This window comes from Ctenopharyngodon idella, chromosome 11 (assembly GCF_019924925.1).
Source record: "Ctenopharyngodon idella isolate HZGC_01 chromosome 11, HZGC01, whole genome shotgun sequence".
Lineage (NCBI taxonomy): Eukaryota > Metazoa > Chordata > Actinopteri > Cypriniformes > Xenocyprididae > Ctenopharyngodon > Ctenopharyngodon idella.
This window is the reverse complement of record NC_067230.1, coordinates 27,038,219-27,062,706: the sequence shown is the minus strand read 5'-3', so window position 1 is coordinate 27,062,706 and position 24,488 is coordinate 27,038,219. Positions and strand designations below refer to the sequence as shown.

At 38.8% G+C, this 24,488-nt stretch overlaps 2 protein-coding genes across 14 annotated transcripts in view; one reads left to right on the top strand and one right to left on the bottom strand.

Annotated features, from left to right (window-relative positions):
* The window catches only part of cacna1da (calcium channel, voltage-dependent, L type, alpha 1D subunit, a), a 92,591-nt gene extending 76,504 nt beyond the window's left edge, over nucleotides 1–16,087 (top strand). For 9 of the 13 annotated variants that reach the window (XM_051912541.1, XM_051912550.1, XM_051912547.1 and 6 more), the window contains 9 exons: nucleotides 2,102–2,235; nucleotides 4,085–4,201; nucleotides 5,235–5,626; nucleotides 7,524–7,550; nucleotides 9,638–9,766; nucleotides 9,863–10,002; nucleotides 10,120–10,226; nucleotides 10,527–10,844; nucleotides 11,455–16,087. In XM_051912541.1, the coding sequence (XP_051768501.1) occupies nucleotides 2,102–2,235; nucleotides 4,085–4,201; nucleotides 5,235–5,626; nucleotides 7,524–7,550; nucleotides 9,638–9,766; nucleotides 9,863–10,002; nucleotides 10,120–10,226; nucleotides 10,527–10,844; nucleotides 11,455–11,760 (1,670 nt within the window). In that variant the 3' untranslated portion in view covers nucleotides 11,761–16,087. The remainder of the gene's footprint in view (nucleotides 1–2,101; nucleotides 2,236–4,084; nucleotides 4,202–5,234; nucleotides 5,627–7,523; nucleotides 7,551–9,637; nucleotides 9,767–9,862; nucleotides 10,003–10,119; nucleotides 10,227–10,526; nucleotides 10,845–11,454) is intronic. The other 4 variants (XM_051912551.1, XM_051912543.1, XM_051912542.1 and 1 more) reach the window with 3 other exon arrangements.
* Nucleotides 16,088–17,731: 1,644 nt separating this feature from the next.
* On the bottom strand, nucleotides 17,732–23,997 carry parapinopsinb (parapinopsin b). The gene is made up of 4 exons (XM_051912609.1): nucleotides 23,658–23,997; nucleotides 21,245–21,573; nucleotides 19,706–19,939; nucleotides 17,732–18,191 (listed from the first exon to the last, which is right to left on the bottom strand). The coding sequence occupies exons 1-4, from the start codon at nucleotides 23,989–23,991 to the stop codon at nucleotides 18,072–18,074; spliced, it is 1,017 nt and encodes a 338-aa protein (XP_051768569.1). The 5' UTR covers nucleotides 23,992–23,997; the 3' UTR covers nucleotides 17,732–18,071.
* Between the last annotated feature and the right edge of the window lie 491 nt (nucleotides 23,998–24,488).

Sequence of the window (24,488 nt, the reverse complement as noted above, 5' to 3'; positions counted from 1 at the left end):
TGTGTGTGCGTGTTGAGCTTTGGGCTTGCATGGCAACTCAGGCATGCTGTGTCCTTCTAAAAATGTCTCTTTCTCTCTGTTTCTCTCTGTTTTCTACACTGTCGCTTTCTCTCCTGTATCTGCTTGAGCTTTTCCACAGCTTCTGTTCCTCATTAACTGTCTTTCTGTTCATGTAAAAGTTCAAATCTTCAGAATATTCTGAAGCAATTCTGTTTTAGGGTGGTGGCATGGAACTAATGTTGCCTCTTCTATCCTGATATGTCCCCAACGTGCTTGTTTAAAAAAGTGACACAGACCCCTGCTTCAGAATGATTCTCACGCACACACTTACACAAACATGAACACAACACATAAACTTTATATACACATAGAGAATCAAAATTCATATACAGAAACAGTATATTAGACATGCACAAACGCACCCACAGAAATGCACCGCTAATGTGCTAATACATATTGCTCAGTGCTGCTTGCTTGCATGTTCCCAGTAGAATGTAAGCACATGTAGGACTTTATTTTAGTGAAGTTAGATGGCTTAGCTGATACAGTTCTTTGCAAACCCCCCTCAACCCCCACCCCCAACTCCCAGTAATCTCTCATAGTTGCTATGCTAATGCTAATGTGCTAATACTAATATGTTTACAGATGTCTGATGGGTGCTAAACAGTGAATATGAAATATTCTACTCCCGACATGGCATTAAGCTGGTAGCTATGTTTTGGAATAAGATAGCTGGTTTCTAGCTGGACATTAACTGTTTGACCAGCTAGTATCTGGTTTGCTGCTGGTCCAGGATGGTCTTGGACCAGCTAATAAGCAGCAAATTACTAGCTTAAACCAGCTAGAATCCAGTTACTATGTTCCAAAATATAACTACCAGCTTAAGTTGGATTTTTCAACAGGAAATACAGACGAGCTTGTCTTAGATTCGTTTATTTTGACTTTTAGTTGCTTTTATATTGTAGTTGTCAATAAAAGTTTGTAAACCTAATAATTATTAATTGTAATTATCTATATTTCTTGCATGAATGGCTTTAAAATGCAATCTGATCTCAGTTTAAGAAATAAGAAAGTCTTATTTAACAAACGACACATTTTTAAAGTGCCATTTTTTATTATAAAAAATGTATTATAATAAATTTAAGATTTTCAACATTGAAAATAAAATTAAATGTTTCTTGAGCAGCAAAACAGCATATTAGAATCATGTGACACTGAAGACTAGAGTAAAATTCAGCTTTTAAAATATATTAAAATAAAAAATTGTTATTTTAAGTTGTAATAATATTTCACAGTATTACTGTTTTGCTGGGTTTTTTTAAGGTGACCCTAATAAAAGAGCTTGAAAGTGAAATTCAAAATAACCACAGCAAATGCGTCGTGGTCCTGTGATCTACAGCATATGTTAGGGCCTGTCCACACGAACAAGGGTATTTTCAAAACCGGAGCTTTTTCTATGTGGTTTGGCCGTTCGTCCTCATGTAAACGCAGTATCTGGTCAATTAAAACCGAAATTTTTGAAAACTCCTGTCAGGATGAAGATTTCAGAAACTCCGGTTGCAGTGTTGTTGTGTAGACGGTGAAACCGGAGATTTTGGCTTGTGACGTCAGAACTGGAACCGGTAATAACCTTTTTTCCAGGCCTCTGATTGGCCAACATGGTTGTACGGTTAGGGTTATATTGCCACCTGTTGGTTTGGCATGCTTTTGACAGCTCTTATTGAGTGTTTTTGCGTTTTCACATGGATGCGTTTTTTTTTTTTTTAAACGAAGGAGGAAAAAAATACCCGTGTAAGTGTGTACTAGGCCTTAGTCATATATGTGGTGTTTGTTAATTAAGACTGTCTGTGTTTGTTATCTAGACTTAGGTCACATTTTAGGAGCCATTTGTGTAGAAATCCAGACAATACTTAAGGCTTCATTAGAATTTAATTAACAGATTGTAGCTGTTTTTCTCTTTCAATGACTATGTAGTTATAATAACACGAAGCATCTCTTGGCGTCAACTTCTGTCTCGCAACGTGCGTTACGCAGAGGTGTGTATGCGTGCGTTGAAGCTACTTGCTGACAGCGAAGCCGTGTGTGTGGTCTGTTCACTCAGATGATGAGGTAACGGTGGGGAAGTTCTATGCCACTTTCCTGATACAGGACTACTTTAGGAAATTCAAGAAACGCAAAGAGGAAGGCCTGGTGGGCGTTCACCCAGCACAGAACAACACGGCCGTCGCCCTGCAGGTATGTGTGTATTTTGGAGATTGAATTTTGCTGATTCTTTAGAGTGTATTAATAGGTTGTGTGTTCTTTTATTAAGGCACATTATTGTTATCAAATTGGTATTTGTAAGCTTACATTGTGTATGCATTAGTTTTGGCCTTGAGGTGCATTCACACTGACAGAAATTACATTGCTGTAGGTCGCTCTCAAACTCTCTCGGAAAGCCATTTATGTTGAATTATTGTTTTGTTGGCACAAATTACTGTTCTTTAATTATTTAGGAATGGAGTATAATTTAATCTTAATGTACTCCAGACATTCCCAAACTTTTCTGTTTGCTGAACGTCTATGACCAAAAATATTTACTTGAAGTTAATGTTTAAGTAATCTAACAAAACATTCACTTGTTCATGGTTCTTTGATGTCGTTTAATGGTTTGATTGCTTTTATTTTAAAACTATATATTAATTTTAATGGTTTAATTATTAGCTCCTGTATATTCAGGGTGTGCCATAGCATTGACTAGGGCCGCATGATTATTCGTTAAACAATCGCGATCTCGATTCAAACACCCACACAATCTCATTCCTAAATGACAACGATGCTCCTGTGTCTATTAAACCTTTGACAAAGTCACACAGGAACATTCAAACCTGCGTTGGCACTGCAGCTGACCCAGAGAAAGGTAAAAAAGTAACTTAAATAACAATTGTATCGATTACATCGTTATGCCACCAGGTGAGTGTTAAAAAATGTATTTGTCATTGAATCATTCACTCAAGAGATTTGTTCAAAAATGCTGATTCATCCAGTAATGAAAATGAAAGTGAAGTATTTATGAGTGAGTCATTGAATCATTCATGCAGTCATTTTAAATAATTCATTCAGTTTAATTAAACTGCCGGAATTAGCTGCAGCAATTACAATTAGCATTTTGTCAAAACTTCTAGTAAATTAGGTTATTTTGTTTAGTTGTCTGTTCTAAATCCTGATCTCTGTTTGAAACAAAAAATCATGAGTCTCAATTTAACCAGAATCGTGCAGTTCTAGTATCAACTATATTTTTTTCGTAAGTAGGCATTTTTACGATAGAATATCCTTCAAATTGGAGCAGATTTTGTTGTCAGTTAAAATCAAATCACTGTCAGTGTGAACACCCTGTACGATTTGGAATAATTTAAACAAATTTGACTGAATAAACTGTTTCCTTTGCATGAGACCTTCTTTACCTCAACTGGATCTCTCTGTTTCTGGATGCGCTAATGTGGTTTTAGCTTGAATATGGATCCCTCTGTGTGATAATGGTGAACTGTAAATGTATTTCTGTCTGTTTTACATGTAGTTTGAAGTGTTTGTATTTGTTTGCCATCACTTTAGAGTTATAATTCATGAATCATTGTTTTAAGACATTTTGTTGGTGTCCATCCTCATAAATCAAACACTGTTAATGTGTTTGATTTCTTTGCAAACATAATCTTTAGTGTGATTAACTAACAATAGATATAATTTTTTTGCACTTGAAATTTTTTGGTGACAAAAAAAAGAATTTGCAGTATTTCAAAATAGCATCTGTGGCTAATACAGTCCTTTTTAGAAAGTCACAGTAAAGGATAGTAAGTGTATTAGTTGTAGTGTACAATTATGAAGGAGCTTCAGTGTTTTTCCTCTTTGTCTACTGTGATTGTTGTCATCTTTCATGAATTTGTCCTGTCTGGAACTGTCTCGTCAAGCCTGTTTGTGTCAATGTGTCTGGTAAACTGCCCCCTGGTGGCATGTGTGTGTGAGGGTCTCCGTTCTCAACATGTCGCTGCTGTTCAAGGGCTTTCCATTGAAGAACAGGTCCTTAGCTATCTTGTCGTCACGGTTACAGGCTGGCCTCCGTACGCTGCATGACATTGGGCCAGAAATACGCCGTGCGATATCATGTGACCTGCAGGATGATGAGCTAGTAGACTTTTTGCCAGAGGAGGACGAAGAAATTTATAGGGTAAATTACTCACCTTTTATGACCCCTTTCTCCTTATAAAATCGATCTGTCTTACTTTAACAGTTCTGAATTGAGTAGTAACGGTTCCTTAAGTGAGTTGCAAAGAATTATTCGCCATCCCCGGAGGTCGTATACACATATACTATAAGTCTAAGATTAAGACACTGAACATGGATAAATTCACCAAGTTGACAATCTACAATCAATTGTTGACTTCAGTGATAGTATCGACGGCTTAACTAGGTTTATAAGTAATAACTGTTAGCTTTAGCGTAGCATATATATATAATTCAGTGTAATCCACTGTATTTGCATTTCTCTTGATTTCAAATTCAGTTCAGATTTAATCAGTTCATGAAATTCACTCACACCATACGCCATTTTACCTCCTTTCCAACTTCTTTTTCCCATGAGATCATTAAAAATGGCAATCTCGAATATTTTAGCATTGGATAAACTGTCAAAGACGCCATATTTAATTTTTCGCAAATGGATAAAAGGTTGTTTGACAGCAAGAAAGACATTTTTGTTTTTTGCATCAGCTGAAGGACAATATTTACAACTACAGCCTGTATGTCTATCCCTTAAGGGCTATTCACACCAATGGCGATAACTATTACAAGTATATCTATAAACGTTTAACAATCATTCTTATTTTGAGAATAGCAAAGTCCACATCACAACTATAATGATAATGACACAGATGAACAATATCGTTGGAATCACTTTCAGAATGATTTTGTCCAGCTGATGAACGATAAAAACAATGACAGCCAATCGGAATCCACCTGACTTTAAAGAGCTCGAGCATTTAAAATGGCAGACATGAAAAAGGGGCACTCTATTATAATAAACTGAACATTATCGTCCATTGGTGTGGATATAGTTATTTTTATAGTTATCTTCATAGTTATCGTTTTTGGTGTGAATGGGATTTTAGCCCATGTTTAATCCGCGAAAACTCAAATATGGCGTTATATTTTCGTCCATTGCGCATTTCTTTGAACTTACAAACACAAGTATTTCTTCACAGCGAAACGGAGGACTCTTTGGCAACCACATTAACCACATAAACGGAGACACCCGGAGGAGCTCTGGCCACCAGACGAACGCCACACAGCGCCCCCTGCAGGTGCAGCCGCCCCCACATTACGCCCACATGGAACAACCTGTGGGGCGCCTGGGCCGTGCCAATGCAATGGCGCAGCAAAACCATCATCGCCACCACCACCACCATCATCACCATCATCATCACAACTCCTACAACAAGTCGCCCAAGTCTACCAACATCAACCTAAACAACGCCAACATGTCCAGTTTACCTAACGGAGGACACAATCGGTACTACGAGCATATGCCCGCTAATGGCTACCCGGGATCGTATTATGGAGAATATGAGAAGCCCAGGACCCCACATGGGCAAAGGTGAATGCTTGTTTTTTGTTCATCGAACTTACTCTCACATTTTTGATATATTTATTCATATGTATTCAATGGTTTGACAAGTAGCAGTATGCTAGCAGAGTATAGTGTAATCTCATGAATATCACCAACTTCTTAAACCAATTCCTTTGATCCCTTTGGATTGTTTGGAATTGCTTCAGGAAGGATGTATTTTAAGGTCTATGCAGCTTCTTAAAGGTGCAGTAAGCGATTTCTGAGAATCATTGTTGAACACTGTTGAAATCCACCCAAACAAACAAGCCCCTCCCTTCATTGCTCCGCCCCCAAAATGCATGAACACGCAAAGCAATAGTAAAGATCTTGCCTGATTAAAACCCCTCTTTTTCCAGGAATATTCCTCTGACCTTTTCTCTTTTGTAATGCCTCTCAGCCATCTCTCTTTCTACAGTCTTTCTTTAAATCTTCCTCTTGCTCACTCTCTCTCCTCCCCCATTATGAGTGGACACGCCCCCTATTGCTGATTGGCTACAAGTGTGTTGTGGTGATTGGTCCAGTCTACTTTCAATAGCGTTTTTCACAAATCGCTTACTTCACCTTTAAGTACTTTTTAGTAGATTGGAAAACAAGAAAGTGACTTTTAAATTCTGCATCCATTTACATTTATGCATTTAGATGATTATTCATTCACATTATCATCAGCTTTAAGGTGTGGTCACGTTTATTGTTCAGCAAATTTTTGCAGGCAAAATCCATTTTCAGTAGGAAGTCAGGCACTTGGGAATTTTGTGTGAGGGTGAAAGATTTCCCCATGCAGGTTTCGCAACAGGTTCAAGTTGGTCCCGTGAACTTGCTGCGTTGACCAAGAACTGAAATTCCGCTAATGTGACCACACCTTTAGACCATAAGATCTGAAATTCTTTTCCTTTTTTAGCATTTATCCACCTTCATATCAAACCACCTGGTGCCTGTCCCACCCATTGTCTTCCTCTCAACTACGCTGGTCCATTATCTGACTGTGGTGATACCATGTTTTCTTCAAGGTGTTTTCACAAACTCAATCTCATGAGAAAACGACTATTTTATGAGGTGCTGATTTTGTTTGAATTTGTACGAAATATGATTTTTAGAAAAATTTAGCATGAAGGTCCATCCCTAAACCTAACCTTCGATGGGGCATAAACAGTACAAATGAGATTGCACAAATTCATACAAATTAGCCACTAATTCGCCAAAACGTAAAATAGTTAGAGTGTTGGTTTTCACTCTAAAGCATCTGGTGTAGACCCGAGTCCATTTGAGGTGTTCAGGAAGTTTTTAATGAGATCAACAAGCAAAATGGCCGACATTGAGATCGGCTATACTTCCTGTCTCATCACTTTAATGAAGGGTTTCAAAAACCTATTGATAATATGGGTAGTGATCTGGTCATCTGAACAAAGATTAGACTGCCCCAAGAAATCAGAGGAAAACACAATAATATTTCTTGACCAATTAGTTCATTTATAAGCAAAAAAGGTCACTTTTGGTGGCTCAGGTTTTGGGAGACTGACCCCAAAATTAATCAAATTTATGTACAGACCCTCCATGGTCAGTTTTTACCAACTTCAAAAAGTAAAGAAAACCAGACTTTCCATGTTTTTGGTCCTTATTGAGCTAGTCAAACCACATAATGCAGTGTAAAAAGTCACACGAGGGGCAGAGGATGTGGTGTAATTCAACTCGGGTTTGGACAAAGCCATTGAACCAAGTGTGAAAACAGCCTCACATATATAAAAATGCTGTATATATCCTGTATATACTGTATGATATATGTGTCTATCCATTCCTCTTCCCTATTCCCCTGCTCTTCTCCACCTTTCTCTCTTTCCTTCCTAACCGAAATGCTTTCTCTTAACCATCTCTCTGCTTTCTGGAACAGAAGGCGCTACTATGAGACGTACATTAGGTATGTTACATTAGGTATTATATGTTTACATAGCAGGTACTTTTGCTTGTATAAAAACAGACGGTGAATGATAAGCAGAATTGTGGCTAGTGGGTAATGGCATTGGGCTTTCTACCTCAACCCCGTCCCACATGGTGCTTGATGTTGACTTTACATGTCTGCAATAGTCCACAAGACTGGTTGACTGGCGCTATTTGGGACCGGGCTTTATACACACACACAGATTGACTTTCAAAACTGGAAAGAGTTTATAGGAACATCTAGTAAAGAATTAACCAATCAGGATAAGTCTTTGAGTCTCTGTGTGTTGTGATTGGGTGATGAATGGAAAGAGAAGGGGCTTGCTGCATGTGTCTGCTGGATAACTGGTGCTAACAAAACGAAATGCTTGCCTTAAAGGATGACTCATTAGATTAATACTTTATAGAAATGCATAAACACTTAAACACAGTGTTTATTTCTAAATTATGTACCTAATTTGTCTAGAACAAGAGTTGTCCTTTAAGTTCACCTCTGCAGGAATGTTGAGATGTCCTAAATTGGGCCAGTGGGGCTGCTAGTCTGTTTAGTTTATAGACCTTAGAGTAGATGCCATATCTTTTAAAAAAAAGCATGGCTGGGAGGGAAAGATGTACAGTTTGCTCAGTATTTTGTATGTAAGCAGTAATTTCCCAAGCAACACACCATTCATGATTTAAAGTTGTAGTAAATTATAGGGCTGCCCCCAATAGTCGACTAAATGTTAGTCGACGAGAAGAGACTTAGTCGACCCAATTTTAATTAAACGATTAGTCGCAGAAAAACTCCACAGGATTTGCCGAAGTCACGCAATCTGTGAAGGACAGATCGTTAACGCGGCTGGTCCATGTGGTAATTATGTCGGTCAGGAAATCCAAACATTCGCCTATCATTCATCAACCTCAAACATGGCTTTTCATTTGAAACGTGTGAGTAGTAGTCTAACGATGTTAGCCTCTTTACATGGCTGTTCGCTCTAATGTTAACCTAGATAAATGCCTGCTATTATTAGGCGCATATCCAATATATACTGTATATATAATATTTTTAATTATTTGCTATATATTAGGGGTTGCACTGACTAACCGACTAGTTGACTTTAATGCTCTGCGATGAAGCTTTAAGCTTGACATCGACTAGTCACTGGTCGTTGCCTATAGAGGGCGCAACAGGATAAGAAATCTTTGAAGTCCACATTTACGCTCCATATCCAGCAGTAAATGACAAACCAATGCATACTCTGAGAGCGCTCCACAAGATATGTTAGATTATACCATCTGGAAGCTCAGTATTGACAACAGTTTATTGTACACATTAGTTAATCGCCGTTCTGAACTAATGTGTGCTGCTGCATTTTAACCCACACACATACAGACAGTAGCTCATACACAGAAACATTCAGTAGCACAGATATATATTGTCAACACTGTTCTGTGATTTATCAATAAAATAGCTTAGAAACTGAAAAGTTCTAGCATATATTTCTTAGTAAATAAAACCCATAGCTTCACTATTAGTAGAGAGATGCTGTCAGGTAGAATTAATTCACATGTAATCGCTCTCTCACTAACGCATTCATATATCTGTATTGTGATACTTTATCTGCATCTGATTTAGAACGAGCAGAAATCTGTGACGATCCAAAGACAATAGCCTTGTGGGTAGCACTGTCATATGCCATGCACAAGGCGACCTGCGTTCGAGTTTCAGCTTGAGGTTCAGGCAGCTTATTTGTTCGTTAATGACGTCATCAGTGACTAGTTGACGTCTACTCAACTTTAATCACATAAATGTCGACTTTAAAAAAATCTGAAGTCGTTCAACCCCTAATATATATACATTTCCAAGTAGAACATCTTTGAGTAGAGACTAGCCACTGTGTAAATACTACATGCAGAACCAGAAAAGCTATGAAACGCTGACTGCTGTCTCAATGAGGTTGTGCTTGTTTACTAATGAGGTCCAACTACAGTCTGGAGCTGTACGTCTGCATGGTAGTGCATGGTCTTTTGCTGACTCGTTGACCACAATCTAACCAGCTTCTCGCTGACCTCTTAACCTTCATGCAGGTCGCAGGGCAGCGACAGAAGACGACCCACTATACGCCGCGAAGAGGAGTATGAAGAAGATCGTTACTCTGGAGAGTACTACAGCGGAGAGGAGTTTTACGAAGATGACAGCATGCTGTCGGGTGATAGGTAAAACTATTGTGACTGTTGCTTGACCAGTCACACAACAAACTATAAATAAATCAAATTTACAGAAATGTATTAATGGATATTTACCGTATGCAGGTACCCCAATAGTGATCAGGAGTACGAGACGCCACGGGGTTACCACCATCCTGACGGTTACTATGATGATGACGAGCAGCCCCTTTATCACGATCCACGTAGATCACCAAAGAGAAGACTGCTTCCTCCAACACCGCAAGGCAAGTCTTGAGGTTCCATACTTAAAATTGCAAAATTTGGTTTGTTCTGTAGAAACAGGCCCTCTGCTTTATGGTTCAGCGTGACTGTCAGAAGATATTAATCTCTCTCGCTTATAGGTAATCGGAGACCATCATTCAATTTTGAGTGTCTGCGCAGACAGGGCAGTCAAGATGATCTTCCTCACCAGCGAACTGCTCTTCCATTACATCTCATGCAACATCAGGTATCATTAAATACGACAGTAGTGTTTAACCAAATGTAAAGTGACTTTATGGAAGAACCATGATATCATTATACAGTGTTTTTTCATTTTATTTTTAATATTTACATGCAATATTAAACTTTATATATAAAGAAGAGTATCGAATAGCATGCAAGAAATTGATATTGGTATCAACTAATGAAATATTATCAAATATTATGACTATCCTAGATGCCAGTATAGTATTATGTGCAGTATATTCACTAAGTACTGTGTATTAAGATAATGCAATAATATTGACCACTGTACTTGTCGTTCTAGGTGATGGCGGTAGCGGGTCTAGACTCCAGCAGGGCTCACAGGCTTTCACCTACTCGATCTACCAGATCGTGGGCGTCACCTCCTCTCACTCCTGCAAGTAAAGACAGAACGCCGTACTACACGCCGCTGATCCGTGTGGACCGTCCGCTGAGGGACAGCGCAAGCAGCAGTCACTCATCCATCAGGAAGAGTTCATGGTATACAGATGATCCCGAGTACCAGCAGAGGAACTACTCACCTGTTCATCTGCAGGTCCCACCGGAGTATCGAAACCAGTACCACCAGAAGAGAGGTAGCGCTACCAGCCTGGTAGAGGCGGTGAGTCTGAGAACTCCTGTTTTCATTTATGAGATGTAAGTAGTCAAAATAGTAGTAAGTAGTAATAGACAGGCTTGATATTAACACCCGCTAAATGCGTGTGGATTTCAGCAGTGGCATGTAACGCAGTCACTTCTACTAGCCACTTTGGCAGGTCGAATTTTATATATAATATATACATTTTACTCATTCCGGCAGATTTTGTGTTCACACTCAAAGTGTGCTCGCATAAAGCCGCCTCTCAGTACTAAATTGAGTTTTTTTTCCGCTGCTAATTGCACGTAACCAGGCAAATACACACAAAATAATGTCAAAATGCCGGTCTTGGCGAGTATTCACGTAAACATAGTCAATTATGTTTTAAGTGAACGTAAACAGTTGAGAAAAAAACGCATGTGTAATAGTATAATGGATTTCTGCGTCAGGTCTTAAAGTGACAGCAGCCTAATATACCTGTTTTCATTCCCTCTTTTGAAAAGTTTCTAGTTTCAGAACAATATGTTTCTACGTGCAGTGACAGTATGTCTGACTATGTGACAGTGAAGAACAGATCTCAGCATTTATGCTGACAGAACAAAGCATAATTTCATCCTTTCTCATATTTGAGCAGGTCTTGATATCAGAAGGACTGGGTCGATACGCCAAGGATCCAAAGTTCGTGGCTGCCACGAAGCACGAGATCGCGGATGCGTGCGAGATGACCATCGACGAAATGGAGAGCGCCGCCAGCCATCTCCTGAACGGCGGCATTACGCCGGTAGTCAATGGCGTCAACGTGTTCCCCATACTGGGCCACAGAGACTACGAGCTGCAAGATGTCTCGGCTAGCTACAGCGATGAGGAACCGGACCCCGAACCCAGACCGCCATACGAGGAGGACCTGGCAGACGAAATGATATGCATTACCACTTTATAGCACCTGGTAAGCGGCTGCTGCTTGTTCCTCAGAAACTGATCAGCGAAACAAAAAAATATAAACTTTATTTATTGGCTTACTACCTAAAGAAGTGCCTTTACAGCAGAGCAGAAAGGCACCACAAGAACGGACGCATCGGTGCCGCGCGCTCGCTTCCTGTTCATGCAGGAACTTGGCAGTCACGGCACCGGGGAGGAGCTAAGAAGGACCGCCCCGAACTTTAATTGGCTGCTCGTACCGTCACTGCAGGAAATGGACCAATGAGCAGCGAGGCGAGGTACACAGGGGCAGGCTGTTTCCAAGGTGATGACAATCAGAAAGAATATGTCATTACCTCAGTCACTTTATTAAGGGTTTTGCATATCAAGCACGTTGCAAGCTCAATGCAAGCAAGTATGGCATATCCCTCCACAAAGGCTTTAGTTTCGACTCGCCCGTATGATTACTTTAGTAACGGTTAAGGCATATTTTAGAGAACAAACGCTAATTCTACAACACTGGTTTACAATAAGGATATCATGCAGGTTTGTGGATTTCAAGAGGATTTCAGCATTTGTGTTGAATGCACTAGCAGACAGGTTATTTTTTTAATTTAGGATAGCCTGTTTGATATTTCATAATATGCTGTAAATGACTTGTAATATATAAAGCAAAAGAAAAACTTTGTAAAGAGACATTATATATTTTGTAATTATGTACTGTACAAAAAAGCAGCAATATTAATCCTAATTGATGTTATTGCATTACAAAAAAGACAAAATTTGGTGTTATTTTAATAGGTACTGTACTTTATTAAATTCTTTGCCTTTATTCTTTGCTCATATGCATTCATACTTGTTTGTGAAAAGTATAGAACAAAAAAGCCAATTTTATATGAGGTTATGTCTGTGACACACCCGCACAAGATATGCAAGTCGTTTTCTCAGTGTCCGTTTCATAAGCATAACCGACATAGTGTTTCCTTCAAATCTATGGCATGCAGTATGGGTCACGAACGTTGACCTCCTTTATGGGGAATTTAGTAGGGCTTACAGAATCGTGTGTCTTGTTTGTGTATATTAAAAGAGTCTGTCGAAAAGGACTTCCCATTTTAAGGGTTCGTGTGCGTGTTTCGTTGCATATTTTGTGCAGGGGAGGTGCACAGGAAGGTGCAATGGTAAATGCTTTGTGCATTAACAATGCTGCTTAATTAGTCTGCAATTAAACTGTACGACCCTCACCAGAAACATGCTGCCACTTGGAAAAGCCTGCTGCCACTGGCTGATCTATAGCTGATCTAGAAATTGCGCAAGGGTTTCAGATCAACCAATCATTTCCACCGATGTATTTAGGTGTTTTGAATACTGAAATCTTCCTTTAGTTTTATAATAATGATGATAATGAAGATGATTATGACGACAAAATATGATTATGGGGGAGTTTTAGGTTGTTTGAAGTGTATGTTCGCATCATGCATCCTTAAAGGAACAGTTTGTGCAAAAATGAAAATCCTGTTTTATTCACTCACAGTCACTGTCATGTCATCAAAACTGCTGTTTTTTTTTGTTTTGTTCTTGTTTTCCCATGGAACACGGGGATAATATTTAATGCTCAAAAGTTATTATATATAGTAACAGTATATAAACAGTAGAGAATAGCACTAGCAGCACCAAGGACATGGGTTTGATTCAGAGGGAATAAAAAGTGCAATTTAAGGGCGTTTTCACACCTGGTTTGTTTGGAGCATTTGTTTCGGAATCTGGTGCATATTCTCCCTTAGTTCAGTTGGTTTAGGCATATATGAACACGGCAATCTCGCTCTGATCCGCACCTAAAAAATTGGTCCGAGATCACCTAAACGAGGTGGTCTCAGCCCGCTTGAAAACAAACTCAGCAGCAGTGTTTGAATCGTGGGTTAACTTGGAGAAAAACGAAGTGAAATGTCTAATTGAAATCTTGAAAGTCAGCCAAATCGCATAAAAATACAGATGAATACTTGATTCATGCTTTAAATCAGGGGTGTCCAAATGTTTTTAAAAGGGGGCCAGACTTAATGTCGTGGACACATCTGGGGGCCAGTTCCTTTTCTATTTTTATATATATATATATATATATATATATATATATATATATATATATATATATAAAAACATCTTTGGAAAAAATTTATTTGAAGTGTAATTTAGTTGTTTCGTTTGTTTCACGTCCCATTAGATTACATGGAGAGGGGGCGGGGTTTATGACCTATACTGAAACCAGCCACCTGGGGGCAATCAAAACGTTTTGGCTTCACTTTTCAGGATTGTGCGGCACACTCGGTCTAGCCTGAATTATTTTTTTTATTTATTTTTTGGTCATGACTTGAGCATTTAGAAGCAAAATTTATGAGCGAATTTCATTGGTGATTTCAAATATGAATTTTAGTCGTAAGCTTGGTGAACAGCTTTGGAGAATTTGATGTTTCCCCATTCAGAGAGATAACTGTACTTGCCTGACTAAAATAGCTGCCCGAGAGGCGTTTCAAAGATGGCCGCCGAGTGAAATGACGTGCCTCAAAGGGACTTTGGTAATACAACACAATAAGCCAGTGGAGCTGTTGTTTATCCTATCTTGAGGGATGACCGAATTGAGCGGAATCCCGGAACATAAACAGGTGCATTCTGACCAATGAGAGGACAGGTTACTTGCATGTGACTTGTATTAACAAATTTTGGTCTGTTTAGAAATGTTTCCTTATGAAAACCAAACCAAGAAGAAATTGCAACAGTAGTATTTTAATCCCTGTTTCGGAACAAAGCAAACAATCTACAGGTCTGAAAACGCCTATAAAAGTGTCTGCCAAATGCATTAATGTAAATGTAATCATAATGATCATGTCTGCCAACCTAGAAAAAAATGACACAAGAGTGAGTATCTAATGACAGAATTTTCATTTTTGGGTGCACTATCCCTTTAAGCAGGGCAAGAAACTGGTTAAGCAATACTGACCCCCTTTCCCCCACTTTTGTGTTTATTTTGCTTTTCTTTCTTTTAACTTCAGCTCTGGCTTCTGGAAATACCTCTTTTAGAGCAGGGGAAACATATCAGCATTTGAAGCGTCCTTTTTGTGAGCATTTTTGCCTTTAAAGTGTTGTAAATCTCTGTCCTTAGGCCTCAACATGGGATTACATCAATTCAATTGACCTTTTGTCACTTCCAACAGGCAAATTAATGCTGAGCACTATGGGCAAAAAAAAAAAAAAGTAAGACTGCAAAGGCCACTGCCTTGAAGTGTAAAGCTTCACTACAGCTTAAATAAAGGGAAACGTAGGGTTTGTCGGATGTTGTTGTTCTTGAGTGTTATTGATCTCTTGTGTTTTGGAAGAGTACTGTGCTTTTCAGTCAACCGAATACTGTCATTGAAACACTGCGTGTGCACATCTGAAAGGGCTGAAATGATCCGTGTGGAAAAAAAAAATAAATGAAACGTTGTGTTCTGGTCTTCATGTCAATTATACTGTATCTTGTAAACGGACCAATGCACATTCTTGGCACATTGTACTATTCGTAGCAATTACTGGTAAGGACAATAAAATATGCATTATTTTTATTAAACAAAGAAAAAACTTTTCAAAAAAACTTATTAAACTAAAGATTTAACTTTTACCTCGTGTCAGGGACTCCTGAATAGAAAGAAAAAATTTGGTTTCTTAATATACCAATGGGATTTTACTATTAGCACATTGCTGTTCGTCTTTGCACAAATTACTGTAACGTGCAATTTGTTTTCCCTGTTTTCTATTCATATTTTGTGTATCAAGGTGGGCGAATTTTGTACTTTTTTCTGTGACTGTGCGTACGGTTTAGTGAAATCTATATGTCATTTACATTTCACCTTTCAATGCTGGGACAAACAGAAGAGGGGGGGGAAGTGCACTCCTCTGTATTGTTAACGCTGATATGTTAACAAAAAAATGGAAAAAAGTATTACACAAGTTTTCAGAGCCACATCTGTTGATTATCACATTTTCATCTAGAGTTGTTGCTATACTATTATATTCTTTTTCTTAATAATGCTGTAAGGAAACTTAAGATTATAGTGTAACATATGTACATATGTAACGGAAAGATGCGTGGTGATGTTCTCCATTTGAAAGTCTTTATCTTTGCTCTGTTATGGTTTTTATTCCATGAAGAAAAAGAAAAAAGGGTTTCTCTTCGTAGCAGATGACTTATAATATCCCTCTAGGTTTTGTATTGATGCATTTTTTGTAATTTTCCTATTTATTTTGGCCTGGACTTGATTTTAATCAATATTGAAATTTTATTTTCTAATGATTAATACAGAATAAACTTAATGAACAAACAACTGTGTCACTTATTTGTACAAGAACATGGAAATGCAATTCATAATATTACAATAACACTTTTGTACAGCTACGGAAAGACTTCAGTGTTAATAAAGTAGATCTGTGGGTTAAGGCTATTTTAATTGGAAAGTAATAAGAATGATTTAATCTGATTACTTTGCAAAATTCATCTGGGGCTTTGGGATCTAGATGACTATCAGATGATATAGCGTTCTTGACTGATTTAAAGGGGACCTGTTTTTGCATGGTGTTTGGCTATAAATGTGTGTTGGCAGTGTGTGTACACAACCACCCTATAATGATAAAAATCCAACCACTCCTTTTCTTTTAATCCCCATAAATCATAAGCAGCGTCTCAGAATAAGCTGTTTGCAGGTTCCTGGTAGTGTGACATCACGTTAGCCACAGGCCCCGCCCACGAATGTTGACGGACACTGCTGTTTTAACATAGAACCGCCCTGAGCGAGTTCACAGCGAGTTGTACACAGTCCGCCATTGCTGCACTGACGAGAATGTCTCCCAAGCGTTTTAGGTGTTCTGTAGCTGGATGGATTAATCCACAGAGCTCTCTCCATTTACTCCTGAAATCTGAGCCGCTGAAGACGACTTGGATTAATTTTGTTTTCAAAGAAAATGATCCCTCAACTCTACCGAAATTCGTTAATGTCTGCACGAATCATTTCACACCGGACTTCTTTGTGAACGAATGTCAATACAAAGGGACAGTACAAAACAGAGGTTGAGCTAAAAATTTGTTACTCAAGGATAGATCAGTACAAACTGTTCGTGATCCAGTTTACAGCCTCCAGAGTGATACTGGATATGGCAGTAATGAAGGTGAGAGCACTTTATTACAGTTCATCGGAGTTGATTTACGGATATAAAGTTTACCAGTTTATTAAGCACCACCCGAAAAAGCATAAGGTCTTTATATATTTGTTTACTGTTGTAACGAGTGTTTCTGTGTACTTCACTGTATATCTTGATGATAATGCAAGGGAGAGAGAGTTTATGGATAATATTTTAATGCACACGTGCACTGTTTTATTAAGCTCTTACAGTGATCTTCTAGAGTGAAAACAGACGCTTCATATTTTGTGTTAAGTACAATAAACGTTATAAAACTCATCGGTAAACAGACTTGTACTAATATAGTGGATAAAAACAAGACAACATAAGTTATAACCGTAATTGAACTAAACTATACCTGTTCTATCTCCATGCAGCATATATTCGCAGTTTCTGACATTATAGTGCGTCCAGCTCTTGAAGCTCCGCCCTCTTAGGCCGAGCGCAGCAGCTCATTTGCATTTAAAGGGCACACACTAAAACGGCGCATTTTTGCTCAACCCCAAAAAGTGGCAACAACATGCTATAAAAAATTATCTGTGGGGTATTTTGAGCTAAAACTTCACATACACACTCTGGGGGCATCAGAGGCTTATTTTACATCTTGTGAAAGGGGGCATAACAGGTCCCCTTTAAGGGTTTTAGAATTGTAGTGCCCTTCAATAGTTACACTAGCATTCAAAAGTTGGTGAAATTTTTGAATGTCTGTTGAAATAAGTCTCTTACGCTCACCAAGTCTGCATTTATTTAATCAGAAATACAGTAAAAACAGTAATATTGTGAAATATTATTACAATTTAAAAAAAAGTCTTTTTCTTCTGGTGAAAAAAAATTGACAAAAAATACTGTTGGCTTATCTTGCACACAGGAGCTTATACACATTTTTGTCCAATGAAATGCTGTCTAGAATGAGAACGTCCCTAGCTAGTTCAGAATAGCATTAGCAAGTAATAAGATGTGAATGAAAACCTATTGGCCTATACAATATTAAGGACAATACATTCTATATGTCCCACCCCTCACCAACTTCAATATGAATACATACAGGAAAGAAAACAAGTGTTCATTAATTCATCACACTTTAAGCAGAGAAGCACCTTTATTATGCACTACCAGAGTGTAGTGAATGGTAAGTCACTTTGGGCTAATTTTGTTGTTCAACGGTGACACGACGGTCTGAACATCAGATGCATCATCCTCTGAAGGCCAGGGATCCTTTCCACACATCAGAAGTGGTATTGCATACTTCTGGAACTAGAAAAGAACGTTATTTTCAAACAGCCCACCTTAACAAAATTATATGAAAAACCTCTAAGTCCACCTCTTTGGACAACAAGACATAGTAAAACGTCCGGTCTTGTGGACAATGGCTGCCGCGTGCGCGTGTCCGTTAAGTCCACGAGACCGTAGGGTGTCCCATTTGTTAATTTTAGGCTTCAGAAGGGTGCTCGCGAGCGCCCCCTTTGTGGCCGATTTGCGCCCTCGATGCGCACTTTTGCTGAGCCCGCACTGGCGCGAGCTCCGCGGCAGACTTCTTCCCGACAGTCAAAGCGACGTTACGTCACGAAAGTGCGGACTCGTAGGAAGGCCGTGAGTGTTTAGGGTGTCATTTGGGACAGGACCTTCATAGCACATTCGGTCTTGTTGACTTACAATGGCTACCGCGTGCGTGTGTCCGTTAAGTCCACGAGACCGTAGGGTGTCCCATTCATCATTTTAGGTTTCAGAAGGGTGCTCGCGAGCGCCCCCTTTGTGGCCGCTATGCGCCCTCGATGCGCACTTCAGCTGAGCCCGCAAGTTCGGGAGCTACGCAGAGAACTTTACCCCGGCAGTCAAAGCGGCATTACGTCGCGGAAGTGCGGACTCAGAGGAAGACCGTGAGGGCTTAAGGTGTCATTTGGGATTCAGCCAAAGAGAAGTGGCGTTTGGTGGTTTCTGTCAAGGAGCCGGTATTTCTGACTGGGCTGACACTGGGATTTAGCGGATTTGAAGCGAAAGCAGGCTATTTGATGAACGTATACTGTGTGCGGAGAGCATTCGCTAAATATCATTATCTCATTTTTGACGGAGGTGGCGTTTAGCGGCTTTTCCATCTGAACTCTTCATATTAATTTAAAGGTAATTTATACTATTAATTTAACCTCTTTTTGAAGTGTATGAAATGCTTCGATGAAGTATTCGGTCTCTCTAAACCCCTCCTTTCTGAGAGCCTGCTCTGCTCTGATTGGTCAGATGGCCCAGTCTGTTATGATTGGTCTACCACTTACAGCACATGTCGGAAACCAAATGCTCATTACCATATATGGATTTCCGTTCCGGATGCTTCCTCAGCACTTGGTACACAGTGATACAAACAGTAACAATGGTTTAACAGTATCAATTCGAGCATGAGTCCTCATTTTTAGGAAGTGCACGCAAAGTTAATTTGCTTCCACAGGTCAGAAAACAGCATCTTCTCGACGTGTCGACAACACAAATCAAACTCTTCCAGGCCTCAGCTACAACTGCAGTGTTTGAGGGCGGGTCAAAGTAGACGTTGTTTGCGGGCAGCCAATAAAGACCATACACTGGCATTATGCAAATTTGTTATAAACCTACATAGGCTTGTGCAGGAAGTAAGATGGAATTACTGATGATTCGTTTCAGAATTGGTTCTTTCTTTTGGGATACAATAACTCAATTTTCAGGCTGGGTGTGAATGTCTTTACTGTGTTAAACTAGGCAAATCATACTGATGAACATGATTCATCTGCATCTGTTTCACTCACCTGTTTATTCATGTATATGTAGATCATAGGGTTGTAAACAGTGCTGCTCTTGGCCATGTATATGGGTACCACCTTCACCAGCACAGGCAACTGAACATCAGGGTTGAAGATGACTGTTAGAGCCAGAGTAGCATATGGTAGCCAACTCACGAGGAACGCCAATACCATCATCACCACCATCCGTGCCACCTTAGCCTCTGCCCTCGCTGCCGCACCTCCACATATCTTGGCTACCTGTTAAAGAAAAGATTCTTTCAAACAACCAGTGGTGGTTGAAGTAATACCCTAATAAAATATTACTCCAGTAAAAGTTTAAGTAGTCACTTCAATTTTACTTGAGTAAAAGTACAAAAACACATGGTTCTTAATGTACTTAAAGCCAGTGTAACGGAAGCAAGCTAGTAAGAGTTGTGCGTGTAAACCTCACTCCCCTGGCCTCAAGAGGCGCGACGTTAGAGACTGCAGTCTTTAGCGTTCTTGTTAGTGTGCCCGCCTCCCATGCCAGAGATGTCGGTTTGAATCCCGCTCAGGGGTGCGTTTCCCAAAGCGAACTATGGTCGCAAGTTCCGTCGTTACCAATAGAGTTCAGCGGGACTTACAACCATAGTTGGCTAACGATGCTTTCGGGAAACGCACCTCAGAGTGGGTCCAGTAGTAGGAACGGTTACATTTGGTGCCGTGACCCGGATGGGAATGAGGTTTAAGGGGATGAGTGTAACGTAGGTCAGTAAGAGCTGTGCGTGTAAACCTCACTCCCCTGGCCTCAAGAGGCACCCTCGAGTAGAACCGGTTACATCTGCACGAAATTGAAGTCGCGATATTCATTTCTTTTTACATTGCGATGTATAACTGAGTGAAAAGGCTTCTTGAACTGGAAAAAATGTAAGGCGGGACTTTGTCAATCAGGAATTGATTGGATGGTTGTGGTTTGCTATTGCGGTGATGTCATGTGAATGACAGGTTGCCCTGCCCTTGTCAAAAACATTAAACTTCAATATGCTAAAATATCAATGTAAGTTAAGTCAGTTGTGCAAAACAGTGAAAAAATATACAATGATGAAAAGCAAATTTGTGCAAATACAGTAAAAATACAGTATGTGGTGACAAATGTACAGACGTCACATAGGGCAAAATGTCATATGTCATAATTTCATTAGTCATTAGTATGTAACAGTAGGCATAATTTTAACTTATTATATCTAAATTATAATTTACAAAACATAAATTATGACTTAATTATGATTTACATTTTTTCTTACCTGGCGGGTAGGCTTCCATAAACAAACTTACCTACATGTTTTTATGAAGTGGAGTAAAAACTATGGCATTATGTGATAGAATGTAATGAAGTAAAAGTAAACATTTCCCAAAATAAAATAGGCTACTCTGATAAAGTACAGATACTTAAAAAATGTACTACACCAATGAAGTGAATATACTTTGTTAATGTCCACCACTGCAAACAACAAACTAAACTTCACCAGCTCATGTGAAAGATAAAAAAAAGAAGCAAAAGCGTAAAACAGGACAAAGTTTTACTTGTCTTAGTGTGTAGAGCAGCCATGAATATGACACCACAATGATGACAAATGGCACAGCGAAACAGAGTGAGAAGTAACAGATGATGTAAGACATGTTTTTGAAATCTCGACTCTGCCAGTCAGGTCCACAGGATGTGCCGACTCCCTCCAGCTGGTAGCTTCCCCAGCCAAAGAGAGGTGGAGTATTCCAGATCAGAGACCAGAGCCAGGATAATGCCAAGCCTCCGGCGGCGTGCTTGCTCTGGAATGTGATGGTACCCAAAGGCTTGCACACTACAAACAGCCGTTCCACAGCAATTAGGGCTACTGTGCACAGCGCTGTTATACCTGTGCAGTCAACAGAGGAAACAGAAGAAATCAGAGTGAAGAAATCAGAGTGAAGTTCACTTAATTCACATTTCAAAGGTTAACATTTGTGCCTGTCGGCTGATCATGCTCAGTGTTGGGTGTAATTAATTACTAAGTAATCTAATTAGCCTACTGTAATTTAATTACTTTTCCCCTGAAAAGTAAAGTAAGGGATTACTCTATTTTTTTCTGTAATTTAATTACCGTAACTGTAACTGCATTCAATACTGTATAGACTATGCAACAATTCAATATAAAACAATAGTGGATTTAATATCAAAATTTAATGTTAAAATGTATGTTTTAATGTAACCTTCTCTCTTTACACACTTTGTTATGAATAATTAATGCAGCTGTATATTGTTTTTTTTTTTTTTTGAAAGAATTAAAAGTGCAATTTTGTGTCTGTCCTTCTATTGTTCAACTAGTCTAGGCTGCTATATGGGATTTAGAAAGTAATTAGTAATAAGTAATCCAATACTTTTTAGATAAAGTAATTAGTACATTAATCTAATTACACTGTTGAAGATGTAATTAGTAGCTAATTATTTGAGTAGCCGAACTTACCCAACACTGATAATGCTTATGGTGTTTACACAATAATGACACAGTAATATTTCTCAGTTAGACACTATAAACCTTGAAAAGTCATATTTGGTTGTAAAACAAGTATTTGTTTTTTAATATTTTCTGAAAAACAAAACAACGTTATTCAGATATTCTGGTCTCAGACTCTTATGATTCAGTTCTTTATAGTGAATCAAAAACATGAAGTGGAATCAGTGACTCTTTTAATTCAATTCTTTTTAGTGAATGAAAAAATACAGTCCCTGCATCCCAATGTTCATACTATCCACGCTAAATAGTATTGAATATTACTAATGGCACATATTATTTAGGCTGGATAGTGCACACTGAGACGCAGGCAGTGCATTCGGTTTAGTCCGATTCACGAATAATAATGACACTTATGAACCGGATCTCTTAATGAATGGTTTAAGAAGACTCGCGTACCCTCGCTGTTTGACTCATTCTGATGAATCCTTGAATGAACTCTCTGTTAGTCTATATCTAACCTACTTAAGGTAAGCTACTGAAAGTTAACATTATTTTCAGTGATAATAAGCTGGTTTTGTTTTCTTGTTTTTTTAAAATGAACACTAATTCACGTTACAAATTCACTATTTTGAAGCGCTTCAGTCAAAAAACAAGAATCATAACAATTGATGAATCACTTATTTGAATCGGTTCTTTTGTGTCAGTCGGTCAAGCAGAACGTTGAATTAGTTCGTGACTCAGTCTGAATCATTCGGAAAGTTCACAGTCACACACGCACAATTGTTTGAAGAGGTTTATACCGTAAAAGACACAGGAAGCAAAAAAGAGCGCTGGATGAAGTGGATACTTACCTACTGCACATTAAATAAAACTTACAAATGTCTCCTGTGAATGTCAGCAATGAAGCTCTTAGACTCCTGCACGAGCACGAGCAGGTAAAGACAACAAACAAAACACTAGCGGTAGGCTACATGTCATTACAGAGTACAAAAAGTATGGCATTTCCATCTTTTTGAACATAAGCCTTGATATTATGCTACGTTAATGCGAGAATCAATCAGTACCTCGGTATTTTTCAAAGTACCATTTAGGCTACCTAAAGTACTGTCTGTGCCTGGTACATAGGTATAGACAGTGTAATATTATGGTATTTTGAAAAATGTAATTTTGAGCAGTTTTTAATGCAAATAAATAGAGACCAAAATTTGCTAATATGATCAAATTCACAAAATTCTAATAGCAAAAATATAGGCCTAATAATAGGGATCATTTTGATTAGTCATAAGTCATAACACTAATTATAACATTTTTGACAATAATAGTATCTGGGTTTATAGCTATTGCATTTGAGGATATATCAGGATATGTGTAATTGAATTTGAGTGAAGTCATATTTTCTTTTAAATGTTAATTTTTCAGTATCTGGAAGCCCATTAGTGGTGCAGTTTACATAATACAGTCTAAAATCATTATTTAGTGTGGGAATGAACTCTAAACAGACTTACCAAATAATGCAACACAAAATCCCTCCAATACACAACCGACCCTTCCCATGATGTAGTAGCCCACGGCATTGGTCACCACATATGGCACACTTCCTGTTAGCGTGATGCCCAGGTCGGCCACAGCGAGGTTGACCAGGGCAAAATTCAGCGGCTGCCGCAGCTGTTTGTGCCGGAGGGTGACAACTATCACTGTAGCGTTCAACACGACAGCTGTGGTGGAGAACACGGCCATGAGGAGGGACAGCGTGATGAATCCTGCCCATGGCAGGGGCACCTTTGCACCAAAACCATCGTGGATAGACGAGTCATTCAGAAATTCTGGGAACGAGTCCATCTCCCAAAGTCTTAACTAAAAATACAGACAAAAAAGTCAGTCAGTTTCAAGCTATGTTCTTCTCAACTGGTTCATTCCAGTACATCAGACATGCAGCTTTGCGTCACACGACTTCTGTCTGCGACACACACAAAAAAGTTCTTATTCAGATTAGGTGCTGTAAGAAGAAAAGTCCCAAAGATCCGGACTTAAGGCACAATAAGTCCTCCTGGGTGTGATCCCTGATCCAGCTCTTCCCTTGATTGCAGTAGAAAAATGACTTGAATGACTGAAAAAGAAGTGTCATCAAAAATACTGCATTTTCTGTTTTTTTTCTAAAATGTTCAGATTCAGAATTAGAGCTTTTTGGCTGTTAGCTATATACAATATTTTTAAAATATAGGCCTATTACATTATACAATATATTTTTATGTATATGCAGTATATAGAATAAACAGCTATATCTGAGGTGTATTTCTGGCATCTAACAACAGGGGCAAACAGGGCCATGTTAAACA

Excerpts from the sequence above, each read along its gene's own strand:
- parapinopsinb (XM_051912609.1), bottom strand. The coding sequence starts at position 23,991 with ATGGACTCGTTCCCAGAATTTCTGAATGACTCGTCTATCCACGATGGT. Across the intron at positions 21,574-23,657 it reads ATTTTGTGTTGCATTATTTG|GTATAACAGCGCTGTGCACA; the intron begins GTAAGTCTGTTT and ends TTGACTGCACAG. Across the intron at positions 19,940-21,244 it reads TGCTCTACACACTAAGACAA|GTAGCCAAGATATGTGGAGG; the intron begins GTAAAACTTTGT and ends TTTCTTTAACAG.